Source organism: Tauraco erythrolophus, chromosome 1 (genome assembly GCF_009769465.1).
Source record: "Tauraco erythrolophus isolate bTauEry1 chromosome 1, bTauEry1.pri, whole genome shotgun sequence".
Lineage (NCBI taxonomy): Eukaryota > Metazoa > Chordata > Aves > Musophagiformes > Musophagidae > Tauraco > Tauraco erythrolophus.
Genome location: NC_141465.1, coordinates 113,471,927 through 113,487,794, shown reverse-complemented (window position 1 = coordinate 113,487,794; position 15,868 = coordinate 113,471,927). Strand labels below are relative to the sequence as shown.

The following is a 15,868-nucleotide window of genomic DNA, read 5'->3' as shown; positions in this document are numbered from 1 at the left end:
AGCACATACCTACGGTGCCCTCCATGAGATCCCTGGCAGGTGGCCTAGGCTCAGCTCCCCTCCTATGGCAGCTATCAGCATCACCAAAGCCAACTGCACTGGCTCCTGCACAAGGGAAGCACAGTCCCGTAGCACAGGCTGAGAGATTTCAGCCTTCCATAGTCCTGGTGCAGGCAGTGGGAGGAAAGAAATCCTTATGAGGGAGGTCAGGATTCCTTCCAATGGTAGAAAAAACTTCCCCAAACTCTTACATAGATCCCTGGGGAACAGCTCCATAACACAATGGCAACTTGAATAGAAACCAGAAGACTATTTCTCAGCTCATAAGGGGCTATGAAAAAACCCCCAAACCTAAATAATTTTTCTTCTTTCTATGTTTACTTACTGCTCCTTCTGCCTCTGCCAGCTGACAGGCAAGAGAGGAAACCAGCCAAGAAAATGAGGGTCTTTTTTTGGAGTCAAGGGCCCAACAGGACTGCATCACACGATAGCTGCAGGACCAAAGAGGCAACACAGAAAACATGTTAGCTGTTGGAGTCTCTACAAGCTACTAGATTGAAGTGTAGAATTTGGATGAGAATCGCAGGGCATTAGAATGATTTTATAGAAAGAGGCAGATTTAGCATATTGCATCAGAGGAAAAGATACAGAAAGATGAGGAAAAAGGGTGAAATTAAGAGCGTGGCTTTACTGAAGTCCTTAGCAAAATCCTCTTCATAGGATTTGGGCCAAGATTTCACCCTCGCTTGCACATACTGGCATCCTAACCTTGTTTTCCAGCTTCCATAAAGAAAACGGCAGGAAGACAATTCCTGTCTGACTCTGGGGCTGAACTTGCTCCTTGTGGATTCTATGGTCTTGAAAGCACTTTTCACAGTGAGTCTTTTTGTGGAATTTGACATTACAAAAATCTTTTGAAGTTTAAACACCACCTTAAAGATTTTACAGTTTCATCAGGGATGAGTGCAGTGCCTAGCTGCTAAAATACCTTGCAAACTTATCAGAACAATATATTCCCTGGTATTTATAAGCCCCACAGCAATCTTTCTCGGGTGAATCTGTCAGATTCACCTGTACCTTTAATGCCATTACAGTCTTTGCATAGAGAGAATGAGAACAGTCTAGTGTCACTGTAAGGCACTGAGTCCCTGGGCTACATATGAAATGCCTGCCAGAATAGCTCAGACAACCCAAAGTCCTTCCCTTTCCTCCATGCTTCAGGTCTTGTAGCTCCCCACCACCTTGTCTCTTCTCATGTCCTCTGGGGTCCACCTATAGGCAGAGCCCATTCAGGCACAGAGGCACAGGCTGAAAATCATGTGCTGAGAGCACAGGAATAACTCCCACCAACTCTTCCTTATCAGGGTTTTTCTCTAAGATGATCTATAGCCTTCTAGCAGTGAATCAAATGTGCTAAAGCTGAATTAAAAAAAAAAAAAATTAGAAAAAATCACCAAGGATTTAGCTAACATCTAAAATGAATATAGTATAATACTGCTTTTCAAAAAGAAAAAAAAAAGATAAAAAAAGTGTGTGATCTGAGAACAAGAAGCTCCCTGGGAAAGGAAGGCACAACTAAATGCAGATGATAAATTAGTCCTTTCAAACACACATAACCTTTAGTCTTGATCATTTCTTCATTAGGACAAAACCTACACGATCAAGCAGACTTTTTCAGAGTTAGAGGAAGATCTCATCTTTCATATTCTTTTTTGAGAAAGGCACAGTGTACAATAAGTAAAAGGCCACACAAATAGTGACTTAGTAAATATAAATTCCTATGCTGTGCATCACTCAGAAAATACACTTACACATCTTTTGTAGCATAATATGGTCGATCCATTTTAAATCCACTTTGAATTAATTTGTAGAAGTTTGTATCAACCTGAATACCAGGGTAGGGATTTACACCTGTGGAAAATATTAGAGAATACATGTTAATTCAGAATTTGCCACAACGAAAGCAGTGCTCTTTTGTTGCATTACAGAACATACCCAAAGAGAATATTTCCCATAGTAATATTCCATAAGACCAGACATCACTCTTCATCGTATATGTCCTTTCGAATAAGCTTTCAGGAGCCATCCACTTAACTGGTAAACGAGCCTGTACAGACAGGGGGAAGGAAGACCAGGTCATGTTGTGACACAGGCTTTCTAGATGACCCACTGTAGTTCTCACTGCTTGAGCAGGATCAGTTTATGTTTGTTGTGTGAAAAACTGGGGCTCCCTTTAAATTTCCCTTATAGAGAGAAATAGGCACTTCTAAGGAGCTGATTCATCACATGCGTTTTAGATGACTGTTTAAGGAGGAGATGAGCTCAGCCTTGGAAAAACCTTCTTCCCTCCTCTGACTTCCAGAACAAGTAGCTCAGATGGAGATGTCCACCCTGTACTTCTTCATATAGCTGTAGGATCTGGTGTACCCCACACATACACTATTGCCCCTATACTATTATTGTCCATAACACTGCATTCAGCTCTGGAGTCACTCATAATTACTGCATTCATCTCTGGAGTCCCCAACACAAGAAGGACATGGAGCTGCTGGAGCGAGTCCAGAGGAGGGCCATGAAGATGATCCGAGGGCTGGAGTATCTCTGCTATGAAGACAGGCTGAAAGAGTTGGGGCTGTTCAGCCTGGAGAAGAGAAGGCTCTGGGGTGATCTTATTGCAGCCTTCCAGTACTTAAAGGAGGCCTACAGGAAATCTGGAGAGGGACTTTTTCCAAGGGCATGTAGCGATAAGACAAGGGGCAATGGCTTTAAACTGAAAGAGGGGAGATTTTGATTAGATCTAAGGAAGAAATTCTTCCCTCTGAGGGTGGTGAGGCACTGGAACAGGTTGCCTAGAGAAGTTGTAGATGCCCCATCCCTGGAAGTGTTCAAGGCCAGGTTGGATGAGGCTTTGGGCAACCTGGTGTAGTGGAGGGTGTCCCTGCCCATGGCAGGGGGGTTGGAACTAGATGATCTTTGAGGTCCCTTCCAACCGTAACCGTTCTATGATTCTATGATGATTCTATAATAGTAAACAGTGTCCAGCACTTCCACCAATGTATTTCAGTGCACTTTAGAAAGGACATGGACACCATCTCATTTACAATGCTATCACTAGCTTGATTTGGTTGATAAGGGCAGGAAAAAGTGAGATTTCTCCAGTGTCTGTACAGATATCTATAAAGCTAACAAGGAATTTGAAATGCAAAACTTCACTTTCTTGGTTCGTTATAATTCTTACAATGGTATGAAAAATAGAGAACATTCAGGAACTTACATTGCCCCTGACAATGTAGTTGGAGTCATTCACTACGTCTCTGGCAAGGCCAAAGTCACATATTTTCACCACTTTTCCATGGGTCACTAATATATTCCGGGCAGCAAGGTCTCTGTGGATGCACTTAGAAGGAAAGGATGGGTTAACACTCTACAGCATTTGGTACCAGAAAGAGCTAATTCCTTTGTCTCACACAGAGCTGTCTGAATTAGTGCCTCGTTTCACTCAAACTGTTTGGAGAATGATGAAGCTGGACAGTCCCCAGCTGCTTGTGGCAAGGGGACAGGGTCAGAGCAGGCAGAAGTGTGCAGCCACTTCTTCTTGTTACTTAGGGTCATGCCTAAAATTGCAATCCAGTCTTTCCTATAAAGCTGGAGAAGGCGGTATAGTTCAAGCCTGCCACTGTGTGGCTCTGTTCTTCAGTCTGCCTTTTAATAGACTGACCTATTTTTGCTGTCTTTTCCATCTAAACAATTTGCTACCCTTCACCATACCGATTTGGACTCAAGAAACTCCATTCCTTTGGCAACTTGATAAGAGAAGCAAAGAAGGTCTTCAAAAGTGAGCACATTAAAATCTTCTTCCTCATCCATCTGTCTGCTTGCATGCTTAATTTTATCTGTAAAAAATAACCAGGAGTATGAGTTTTCCATGGGTTTCCTTACCCTCTGATTAATTCTACTGATTGTTACGAGGTTTTTCACATGCTCCTACCAAGAATATAATCACAAAGAGCATCCTTCTTTTGCATCCTTTGCTCAGACACAAAATAAAGAGTGTTTTCATACTCAAATACTATGTATAGCATGACCAGAAATATAGGCCTCTAGTCTTAAGTGTTGTTGAATCTCTCTCCAGCAAAATTGCTGCCAAGAGTGAAGAAAGACATATCATAGAAAGGGGCCTCCTGTGTCACTGAATCCACTCTGGTTAGGTCAATAATAAATACAACAATAAATAAATAATAGATACAGTTATAACAGAATTTCTAGAGATAAAAGCAATTAATCTCTTACCTTCCTCAGAACACTGCACAATCCCATTTGATCTAGATGTCACATTCATGTTTTGACTTTGTGTGATTTCAAATTCATCCTCTCTGCACAGAGTCGTATTCACACCGTACTTCAGGTGAGTTCCCTTCCTGGAGTGGGTGACACATACTCAAAGATTACTCACAGTGAATCACATAATCTTCTACACATAGACTGTTTTGCAGTGAAAAACTATGATTGGTTATTGCTCTTAAAAATCTGGGCACAGTCATGAGTCTTCTCAAAACTGGAAAGAGAAACAAGGGATTGCTTGTCTTTTGCAGTTCAGTGAGAAGAATATCATAAGGAGAATCAAATCTCGGTTCCTCTCAAATCATTGCTTATTAAAATATGTGAGGGCACATTCTCAAGTATTCAATAATTTCACCAGTTTACAGCACAGCTGAGAATGCAGCTTAAAAAGAGAGAGTAGCTTTACAAGGAATTAAATTGCTGCTGAATACTTTACCTGAAATTTTGGTCCAAATGGATATTGTGGTAAAAGCTGAAGTTGTGCTGTTTAAAGATATCCGTTAGCGTCCAGTGAAACTTTTCTCTCTTGCTCCTTAAGTAGTTCAGAAGGTCACCATAGCAACAGTATTCAAATATCAAGTAGATTGGTCCTGAAATAGTTGGAAATATAAATACTTCCTGCTATCTATAGCACTTCCCCCATTAAAGCCTTAATGATGCCTTATCTTCTCCCAGGACTAATCTGTATTAAACGTCCCAAGCATCTTCCCTTCCTGGGTAGACAACCTGTACTGGGCAGGTAATGCTTACTGACTATAATGTCCCTTTGGAACATCTGTGTAGCTGATTCTTCCCTGTGGTGCATCTCCCAGGGCAGACTGAAAATCCATATGAAGGCACAAATGTCCTTCCTCATACCAATGGCGCTGGGGAGGACAGCACAGGCTATAACGCTGCAATATACTGTCTAAACCATACATGGTTGAAGCAAAAGATGACCCCTGATAATTGTCTTGATGGCATGAATTGGTATCCTTTGACCTACGCTCTTTCGTTTATCTGCACTACCTTCATATTCTAGAAATATCCTTTTTTTTTTTTTTTTCCCATGAAGGCCACCTGAAACCCAAGTGCACTTGCTGAGAGGATCTATAGGAGAGAAAGACCTTTCAAGGGGATGTGTCTGAGCGGAGCACTCATCAGGTCACTTTCTCAAGAAAGGAAGAATACCTCCAATTCCCAATCCTGACAGGCTCAGAGGAAAGCCATTACAAGGAGCAGAGCGAATGGCTCAGGGAGAGCTCAGAGTGGTCATATATCACCCCTGCAAAGTCTTATGCTGGCATCATCACTTCTGGATCAGAAAGACTGAATACAAATTTGTAGACATTTCTGCCAGAAGGTCCCTGTCAAGCAAGGTAGGGCACATGGTGAAAAGCCTGTAAAGTCTCTCAGAGGATGGATCTGAAATTCTTGAGAGCCATGTAAATGCTTCTGAACATGGGACTTGGGTAAGGATGGAAGTGTCCCTGCCCTACCCTGCCAGACTAAACAGGTCTTCCCTGGAGCAACTCTGTTTACATCATCACATCTTGTCAAATTTTCCAGAAGGCAGTGGCAGCTTGTATAGCCTCAAATCAGCTAAAGCCAACAACAACAATTTATTGCTTTTCTTTTATGCCGCAAACATCTTCGCACAACACTATTGCTGTTGATGCAAACTGGGAAAACGAGAGTTAACTGTTATCTTTGGTCTTTCTGACTTAATAAATATCTGTGTCAGAAAGTCTGACAGGTTTTTCAGAGGCAGATGCTACAATTCCTGATACGGGCAAAGCCCGGGCAAATCCCTGCCCTTTCCCCCGAGGTGATCTGTTCTTTAGCCTCTCTCCACCTACTCCTCTTCACTGCTGGACTGACCAGAGAGGGAGTTCTTGGGACAGGAATATCTGTGTACGTTGCCACAATGATATCACAAGTTAATTACTTAGTGATAATGTCTTGCCACTTTCATCTTAGCCTATCTTTGCTTAGTTCTTTCCACCTTCAGTTTACTTTTACATTCAGTCCTTTAAATGCAGTCTCTCTTTTCATTATTCGCTTCTCTCCTTTCTCCTCACACGTGCTCATTTTCAGTTTATTTTCTTTGTTGCCTAGCCTTAGGTAATTTCTCTATTTATTTCTACAACTTCACTGTTCAGTGGGCAATGTTTTTTTTTTTTTTAAAAAGACTTTTTTTTTTGTGTGAATAGAATCATGTGGTTACAAAAGTACTTTAAACCCAGCAAGTTTTCCCTTTTGACTTCATAAATTGGCCCCTATTGGTGCCATCACCACTGTAATAGGAAAACCTCTTCTATAAAAGGGCTGTTGTATCACTTCATGCAACTACAATTAGAAAGGACCCATCTCTACACACATACATGGCCTTAACTTTGATTTAGTTTCATCTTCATCTTATTTTGGGCCAGCACAGAACAGCAAAATTGGTTGGGCAAAGACAGGATTCAGGGGTAAAGAGGGGAAAGCAGCACTAGGAATAAGTGATTAATTATGGCTTGAATGTCTTTAATACTGCTTTCAGTGATCAATTTTTGATTCTTCTTTTCTGTTCAGGAGTCCTTACTAGTCTGACGGTTTTAATTGGTACCTTTCCACAAGTTACCTGACACAGTACAAGCTCCTAGTAGGTTCACAATATTTTCATGGCTTCCAATGTGAGTCATCATTTTCAGCTCAGACATTAGAGCATCTTTTTCTGAAGCATCAGGTTTTTCTGTAAAAGTAGTAACACAGATTTGGAAATCTCCAGCAAAGAAATAAAAATGTAAATGGTTGCAATGTTTTGTCACATGCGAGTCTTCATTTCAAATTAATTGGACTGACAGTACATTTGGGAATATCCTAAAAAATCATTCTACAGTATAAAAAGATTCAGCCAAAGGTGGAAAATAAATGTGTGTTTGAGTGTGGCTCATTTGAACGCTTGGTAAAGCAGTCATAAAAATCTTAATATTTGTCATTCTTGGGCTGGCAAGAAATGACAGCAGTGTGTTAAGGTGCTCACAAGCACTGAAAAAATGGAAGTCAACCCTGTTGGAGAGAAATGCTAAGAGAAAAAAAATCTTAATAGTCATACAGCACACAAGCAGTTGCAATCCAATAGCTAAGGTGGTCACCCTGTGTTTCAGTAACAGCTTTAGGCTTATTCTTCAGCAAGCATTTGGTCCTCATGATCTCAGTGAACTGGGGACGTGAACCAAAATGATCAAGATGAACTTCCATAAAGGAAGTTGACCAAGGAAGTGTAAAGCTGATGCACATGTGGAAATAGAGGATAAAGAGCTGGATGGCAGTATTAGCACGGTAGTCAGGTGGGCAGGGTGCTGGTGCTGTTGCTGATGTGAAGCGCATCCTGTTATGTATCAATAGGGTTGTGGTACTTGGGACCCAGTGAGGCAGCTCTCCTCCTCTGCTTGCTGCAGAGGGGCTTCACTTCTGGACACTGATTTTATGAGGGGTCAAGACAGTTTGGAGAGAGGCCTGAACAAAGTGGCAAGGAGGATGAGAGGTTTAAGAAGCCTGACCCATAAGGAGGGATTGAAGGAAATTGCTTTGTGTCATCAAGAAGAAAAGACTACAGGAAAATATGCTGGAAGTTTTGCAAACAAGCTAGCTCAGACACAAGAGACAAAGGCAGTGCAACAGCTAGATAGCACTACAAGAAAAAGGGACCTTACACAAAAGTCCATGGAGTCACCAATGTGACCAGCAGGCTAACCTGCGCTATGAATTTGCATTTGTTCTCTTTAGAGGAGAGCAGCTTCATACTTCCCCACACATTGCATATCTATGGTGTGTAGGACAGAAAGCCACATGCTGCAGGAAGAAGGCACTTCAGCAATACCTTTCCAAACTGAAACAGGATTTTGAAAGGATTTTAAAACCAAGCATTTGCGAGGCGTCATTGCTACGAGTCTGTATACAAAGGGATTTCCAACACCGTTTCTGCTTTGGAGCCACTCGAGTACATCACTGTTTGTGAAAGGCACTCAGAGTTTATCATACCTTTTAGCATTTTGACTGCGACCTGGACTGAATCTTCTGCATTGCTAATTCCATAAGCTGTTGCATTCACCACTTTCCCAAAAGCCCCAGAACCGAGGACCTGTCCTACAAGACACAATATGCTGATATTATTTGCAGCTGCTACAGCACAGGCTACTGCTCCAGCATTGTGGGTTGCCTTGTGGACTGCTCACCAAATTCCAGATTTTCCCTGGGAAATTCCCATTTGAGATCATATTCAAATTCTCTGAAGTCGATGTAGATGTACTCATTATCCGATGGGCCTATCATCTGAATCATTTGCAACTGGCTTTCATATCTAAATTGCTTTGGAAGAAAAAAAAAGGTGGAGTAAGTCTTAGAGAAGAAGGAACAGCCTGGCAGGAACAAAAGAAGGGGCATGTATTTATGTTTGCTTTTACCTTTTTGTATTTATGAAAAATGAATACAAACAAAAAAGTGATCAGTGGGAGGAAAAATCCAACAGAGACATAGAATGCAGCATTGTCCAGAGGGGAAGAAACAGCTCCTGCAACTTTAAGAGATACATATTACTACCCACTGAATCAGAGCTCGTGTGTACGGCTAAAGGTGCAAGGAGAAGCCACGATGGCTTGGTCAGTTGTGCCAGTTTGTAGTCCTCTCACGCCTGAGCCTCTTCTGCACAGGGAATGAGATGGCACCACATGCAAAGCAAGGAGCTGGGCAGGAGGCGTTAGGGGCTGGGTTAATCCTGACATCCGTTTTCATTAAAAAAAAAAAGCTACACTAATTAATAAATCTAAGTGCATGAAAGCGTTGGTGCAGTACATGGATTGGACATTGTGAACATAAACAGGAATTAAATATTCCTCTTCTCACCATGTTTTCCTTCTTTCCTGGTGCGTTCCCCCAAGCAATGTACGTTAGGTATCGAAGCAGCAGTTACCAGTGGATGGACTGTACGCAGCCTGCTCGGAGCATTGCTCTGCTGCTCGGCCAGGAACTCTCTTAACAAGTCAAGACTGTGCTATAGGGGTATGGGCAGGTAAGTGTCACACGAGATCTGCCCTCATATTCTAGTAGTTTCTAAGACGGTAAGTATTATGCCTACTTTCTATCGTCATTTCAACATAAATGCTCAAACTCTGTCACTGGCCGCAGCTTCTGCGAGCTGTAGTCAGAAGCACCAAACAGCTTGTTTGTCCATGACAAAGGAAATCTTTGTACTGCAAACATCTGGGTACTTCAAAACACTTCACAGGTGCCACAGCATGTTCCCTGTAACTGAAATATTTTGCCTTATGGAATGCATACGGTGTTACAAGTATAAAGTGTATGGGCAAATAACCATATTGAGGGCAAATAATCATATTGACTTTCTTGTTCAACAGGGAAAGAATCTCTCATGTCCCCAGCAAGAAGAGAGACTGCACAGTGGTTCCCAAATCAGGGCTTAGCCTTTTGCTATCTGCCTACAGCAGTTTAAGAGGGTCTCTCCCCTAGTACTCACTCCTGCTTCCCAGACAGGGACTGTCCCTTGAGTGAGTCTGTAGGCTCAGTCATACTCTTGCTTGGGTGCACAATGACCTCCATGAGGTGGGGAGAACTCCCATGGAATTTCTGGCAGCACTGCAGTGACCTCCAGGAAAGGAACAAGAGCCAACACCTGCCACTGGCTATCGAAGTGGCTACAGCTCTTTCCAAAGGTAATGCCTGCAGTATTTGTGTAGGGATTACCAAAAGGAAATAAAAAAGCAGCCCCCAACACTTCCATGGCTCCATCCCGCACCTCCTATTCATGCGAAGTTTCTGCTCATTTTAATGAGGGAGGCCCCTGAAGAAAAAAGAGACATGTATCCCATTAACCCACCATTTCCCACACTGTATATTCACAGCGCTTGTGTTTTACCTGCATGTTATTGCACAGCCAGCCATTTAGCCAGATAAAAAACATCATAAGTTCTACTATGCCAGCTTTAATTGAGAAAACCTGTGCTAAAACACTGGCTTAGGGTACCTGACAGGTTAATGAAACTCTTTTCACAGGCTGAACCAGCAGAATTGTTTGCACAGCACTCAACAGAGAAGGTTGTTTTTGTCTCCTTTATATCTAAAGTGCTGCTTGAAATCCATGACCCCAGCGATCTCCTCTCTGGGAAGAAGTTGTGAATCCCTTCAGTGATTTCTTCTGTACAGCTGAAAAAGAAAGGAGACCAGTTTGGTTTTTGGCTCACAGTGGCATTTCCAGGGGAGAAGGTGGGATGTTTCAAAACGTGTCTTACATCTGTGTTGGAAGAGAGGAAGGGAGGGAGGGATAGATGGGCTTGGTTTTTATTTGTCACTGTTAGAGTGAGGCTTCAGAGTGGTTGCCAGTCTCATTTTTTGGTGATGGACATGGCAGGGTCAGTGGAGGGTGAACTGGGCTCCCAACCTCCTACACTAGGCTCATTCCCACTCTCCATCATCACCCTGGCAGGGCACCTGCACCTCCTGATCTCTGGGACCTTCACTAATTTCACAGCTGACATGACCCCCTGCTACTGCATCTATTCCCACTGGTTTCACCTTTACCTCGATCACTCAAACCACTGAGTAGCTCCAAATGAGCCGCTACTAAAACAATACATACAAAATGAACCCACAGTAAAAGTTCTAACTCCTTCCCTGAAGTTATGTGATTTCAACCACGAAGTTTCTCTCACTCAAGATGGAAAGCATCCATCCAGTATTAATGACTTATTTAGGACCTGATATGTAGAAAGAGGGACTGTTATACTCAAGGGAAAGGAAGCCCACACAGACATAATTTTGACTTTTAGCTTTTCTATCATTCATCAACTTCACTGCCTAATTTACCATCCACATAAATAAATGAGGAGGTAAGTAAATAAATAAAATTTGTTCAGCTCTTTACATAGTACCGGCTTCTACATGTGGAAGATCCAAGAAAAGAAATGTCACAGCATCTCCTTTCCAGATGGCTGTTTTAAGGAGTATTTAAAACTCACTAGCTGATGTTTTATTTCCTCTTTCATTTCTCTACTAACAGATTGATGTTAGGAAGCCTTTTCAGAGGTATCGATGAGAGAAGGATCTAGATATTTTTAAAATCTAGTTAAAATATTTAGAACTTTATCCACAATTTTCCAAAAGATAATTTGACCTAGTAAACATCTGCACTGTGGGATTTTTAGGTTTTTGGCATATCTAAAATAAAAACTGCAGAGATCATAAAACAGCTCAAAGCTGTTTCAGCATCTCCTGAAATTTTAGGGCCTGACTCATTGCTCTAAATAAATAGAGGAAATGGAAACACTCTCACTAACTTTACTGGAAACACTCTCACTGATTTTACTGGCTTCGGTAACAGGTCATCTTAACAGTTGTATTAACCAAAGCTTAACCATTAATCAAGCCCGTATTAACCAATGCATTCCGAGAATGCCCTATAACTTCATTAGGCCAAGAGAAAAAAATAGATTGGACTTTGCAACTATCTAACTGTTGATATAAACCCAGAGGTTTTTATTTCAGCATAAAGAGCCTGAGATACACATCTTAATAGGCTTCCTTTGATGCCAACAGAGGAATTGAAAACTTTTTTTAACTTAGATTTGGTGATCTGGTTCCCCTGGAGTGGGCCACCATGTCGCCTTGTACAAATGGTTGAAGGTGCATTTTACATTTAGTTTCTTACAGGCCAGTCTTCGTTTAACCAAGGATACTCAGATATGGTCTTTGCAATGAATCAACAAGAGGGAAAATGATTTACTTGGATGAGTTCAGTTCAGGACAGTTCCTCCAAACCCAGGATGAGGCAGGGTAGCTGTCAGCGACACAGGAGATCTGCTTGAACAACAACTGCATCAGTACTTGAGGCTTTCCTGCAACAAAATGACACAAAGGCAATTTCTGTCAGCACTTCAGTGACCAAAACCTTTATGTTTATGTGGCCACGCTACATCTGCCGAGACCAAGATCTGCTTCTGTGTTTTCAAAAGAACCCACCTGCACGCCACTGTGAGAGCTGGGTGCAGCCCTCAGTTCTCCTCCTTCCTCCAGCCCCACGCCTCGGTTCTGTAGGATGGCAGTGTGGGCAAGGCAAGAGGAGCAGCCACTTCTCTGTATGGGCACAGCCAGATGACAACAGTGGCAGAACCAAAATTAGAAGTCTTGACTTCTGCTTTTCTGATTCGGAAAAAGCAGTTGGATCTAGGACTCCCCTGACACCCCAGTTCTGAGTGTCCAGCTTGTACAAAGTGTGCACAGAGGATCCCTGTATAAATAATATGTAATAAATAATGCTCCCTGACCTAGAGCAAGGGTGAGATGCTGCAGCCGTGTTGCAGAACTGAGATAATAGGGAGCACCAGGAGAGACTGCGTGTGTGCAAATGGCGTGCAGGGACGTAGGAGGCAGTACAGCCCTAACGTATGTGTCACCCTCCAAAGGGTCTCCAGATTAACTGCATGAACTCATAAATGCCATTAGGAAAAAAATTACATAAACACACTATAGGAAGCTAACACCTGATGAGGGTAAGTGTTTCCCCTCACTGGGTGTCTTGTGGTGTCCACAGCAGTCACATAGATTCCAGCTCTGTAGAGTTAGAATACAGTCACTGTGTTTTACTGAGCTCCTAGGCTTTGTGGTTTTCTTAAGAAGTATTAATTTTCTCAGTATATGACTAATTTCTCATATTCTGTTCTCTCTGTTTACGGCATACTAAAGCGAAGAGAAAAATGAATTGATAGCTTCCTCCTCCTTCCTCTGTTCTCAATCCCTGACCAACACAAGAATCATGACCCACAAGCAGTCAGCATCCTTCTCCAACACAGTGCTTGGATTCCAGTAGTGCAGCACAGAGAATCACATTTTTGCCTCATGCTCCTCTGTTTTTAACAATAAATCTATGTAAACAAAATGACAAATACCAAGGGGAAAGCAACATATTAGCTCTATTTATTTCACTGGCAAAATCCCAGACTTAGCCAAATTTTCACAAGGATTGTTTTCTCACTTACTTCTCACATACAGAGTGAATTTTTTTGTCATGACTGTATCACCATTTTCAGCGTAAAATACATATATCCCAGACCGGTGCTGATGGTTGCAGAACTTTGACAAAATGCTGTGGAGCAAAGAAAAGACAGGAAAAGGACAAAAGACCAACTTGAAAAATATTTTAAAGGTAGTCATATATATGTTTTAAACAATTTGACATCTTCTGATGAGGAACTCAGACTAAATTATATTTCATTAGAGAATATAAACCCCAGAATATAACTGATTTTATAAAAGGATATTTTTCTTTCCTGCAGTATTGATTTCATTCTGCAATTTTCCTCCTAGTTCCTGGAGTGCATAGAATCATAGAACCACAGAATCATGGAATCATAAAGTGGTTTGGATTGGAAGGGACCTTAAAGATCATTTAGTTCCAACTCCTCTGCCATGGGCAGAGACATCTTCCACTAAATCAGGTTGCCAAAGCCTCATTCTACCTGGCTTGAACACTTCCAGGGATGGGTCATCCACAATGTCTCTGGGCAACCTGTTCCAGTGCCTCACCACCCTTATCTAGGTAAGTGCCTCACCCACCAGCATCTGGGCTGTCAGGCTGTGATTTTGTTATCAGTCCATTGGAAGACAAGGTATATAACACATTGCGGCACAGATGCTAAGACCTGCAAAGGATCAAACTCTCCACACTCCATAGGATTTTAATGGGAGTTTCTAGCTGATATGATAAACAGTATTAGGAAATAACAATGACAGGTAGGATCATACGAGATAAACCTCTTCAAATGCAAAGACAGAAACTCAGAAATGATATCATCATAAGTTCATTGTCAATGAGACAAAGCACTAACCATCAAGATATTTCTGCAGGAGGAAGGCCAGTCTTCTACTAACCCTATGGCGATGGCAGCAAACCAAGACACAAACCGTGCAGGAAATGGCTTGTGACAATGGAAATGGTGAGGGAGGGCTCTAACAAGTCTCTTGGCAGAAGCTAACAATGGAGAACTGCAGAGACTTAAAGAATCCTGCACGACTGACCTGTTGAATTACTGATTTATGGGACATGGGATGAGGCAGGGAGAAGGGACTATATTATCTTAAAGAGATAGCATCCTATTTCTGTCCTTTTGACTAGGGTATTGTCATCAGGACAACTGTTATATTTAAAAGGCAGCTATTGCAACTCACCAACGTTAGAAGAGCATATAAAAAAATATCTTCCTATGTTTGGTTGCTGGTGTTTTGGGGGCAGATGCATTAGCAGACTGCTCAAGGAAAACTGGGTAGGAGGCTTTCAGCTTAACTTCAGTGGTAAAGGCAAGCAAGCATATCCGGGAGTTTGAAGCATACAGAAAAAAGACAGCATATACCAGTAATTTGCAAAGTAAGAGAAAGCAGTAATGAGCCTGAACAAGAAATCTGGGTAACTAAAATCAGAGTGTTTCTCATTACGCAAGATACATACAGGTGAACTAAGACACCAAGTACCACCTTGCAATTTGAAACCAGGGAAACTCACATTGAAGCCACGGGCAATTTTGCTTTCTGAGTAAGAGAACACCTCCATATAGTTACTGGCTTTTGAATGTCTTCAGCTGAAATAGCCTTAAAGATGTTCCTGAACTCGGGGACTTTTTAAAATCGGACTCCTTTTACGCTGCCTAAAAATGGATACTGAAGGCAGGAGAAACCATATATCATTTGTTACTTCTAAAATCCTAAGTCTGAAGCATTAAATCTAATGAAATAATGAGAAAGTCATTAAAAAAGAGTGTCTTTGACACCTGAAAATATAAGAGGATGTGAGATAAATATTATAAATTTAACAGAGGTCATTCTGTGTATGAAAACACATTTGCACTTAGGAGGGAAGTGAAAATCAGCAGTGTGCTAAAACAGAGAGACCACAAAAGCAAACAGAAAATGGAAATTCTGAAGGAATCTCTGAAAACACGTAAAGGCACTGACAGGAGAGATGAATCCTTGGGACTTGAAATTAAAAGCTAAAGAAGGCGACAGAGTTAATGAGTAAAATTTAATATGTTCTATAATCAGGAGAAACAATGTCATAAGAAAATGGCAGAAATTAAAAAAAAAGAAAAACAGGAAATGAAAAAGGATATGAAAGGAATAAAGTAGAAGTGTTGGGAGATGGGATTACACAGAAGTCAACTAAAATATGCAAAGTTAGACTCACCATATGTATGTGATGACCTTTTTTGTTTTGTTTTGAGAAACCTTCTGCTTTAAAATCACATTGAAATCTGCAGTGCCACAGCTTGTAGGCAGAATCTCCTGACCTCCTACCCCTTGCTGCTTCTGGGGACTTCAAACTGAACGAAATATGTACCCCTGCTCATTTTCCTCAGGTGAGACGAATCTATTCAATGCAAGTATTCAACCAAAACTGGATAGCTGTGGGGGATGTTTGTACAGAAAAAGGTACTTGTCGGATGAAATAAACATCAAATCCATGTGTTTTTCTCTCAATTATGTTTTTCCATAAAATAAA

At 41.5% G+C, this 15,868-nt stretch overlaps 1 protein-coding gene across 1 annotated transcript in view; it reads right to left on the bottom strand.

Moving 5' to 3' along the window:
- The window catches only part of FLT3 (fms related receptor tyrosine kinase 3), a 44,675-nt gene that overhangs the window by 721 nt on the left and 28,086 nt on the right, over positions 1 to 15,868 (bottom strand). Inside the window, exons 10-23 of the mRNA XM_086616250.1 lie at positions 13,356 to 13,462; positions 12,104 to 12,215; positions 10,349 to 10,527; positions 8,772 to 8,884; positions 8,544 to 8,676; positions 8,350 to 8,454; positions 6,947 to 7,057; positions 4,778 to 4,931; positions 4,291 to 4,418; positions 3,769 to 3,893; positions 3,275 to 3,397; positions 1,996 to 2,107; positions 1,812 to 1,911; positions 386 to 491 (exon numbers count right to left, since the gene is read on the bottom strand). Of these exons, the coding sequence (XP_086472376.1) occupies positions 386 to 491; positions 1,812 to 1,911; positions 1,996 to 2,107; positions 3,275 to 3,397; positions 3,769 to 3,893; positions 4,291 to 4,418; positions 4,778 to 4,931; positions 6,947 to 7,057; positions 8,350 to 8,454; positions 8,544 to 8,676; positions 8,772 to 8,884; positions 10,349 to 10,527; positions 12,104 to 12,215; positions 13,356 to 13,462 (1,708 nt within the window). The remainder of the gene's footprint in view (positions 1 to 385; positions 492 to 1,811; positions 1,912 to 1,995; positions 2,108 to 3,274; positions 3,398 to 3,768; positions 3,894 to 4,290; positions 4,419 to 4,777; positions 4,932 to 6,946; positions 7,058 to 8,349; positions 8,455 to 8,543; positions 8,677 to 8,771; positions 8,885 to 10,348; positions 10,528 to 12,103; positions 12,216 to 13,355; positions 13,463 to 15,868) is intronic.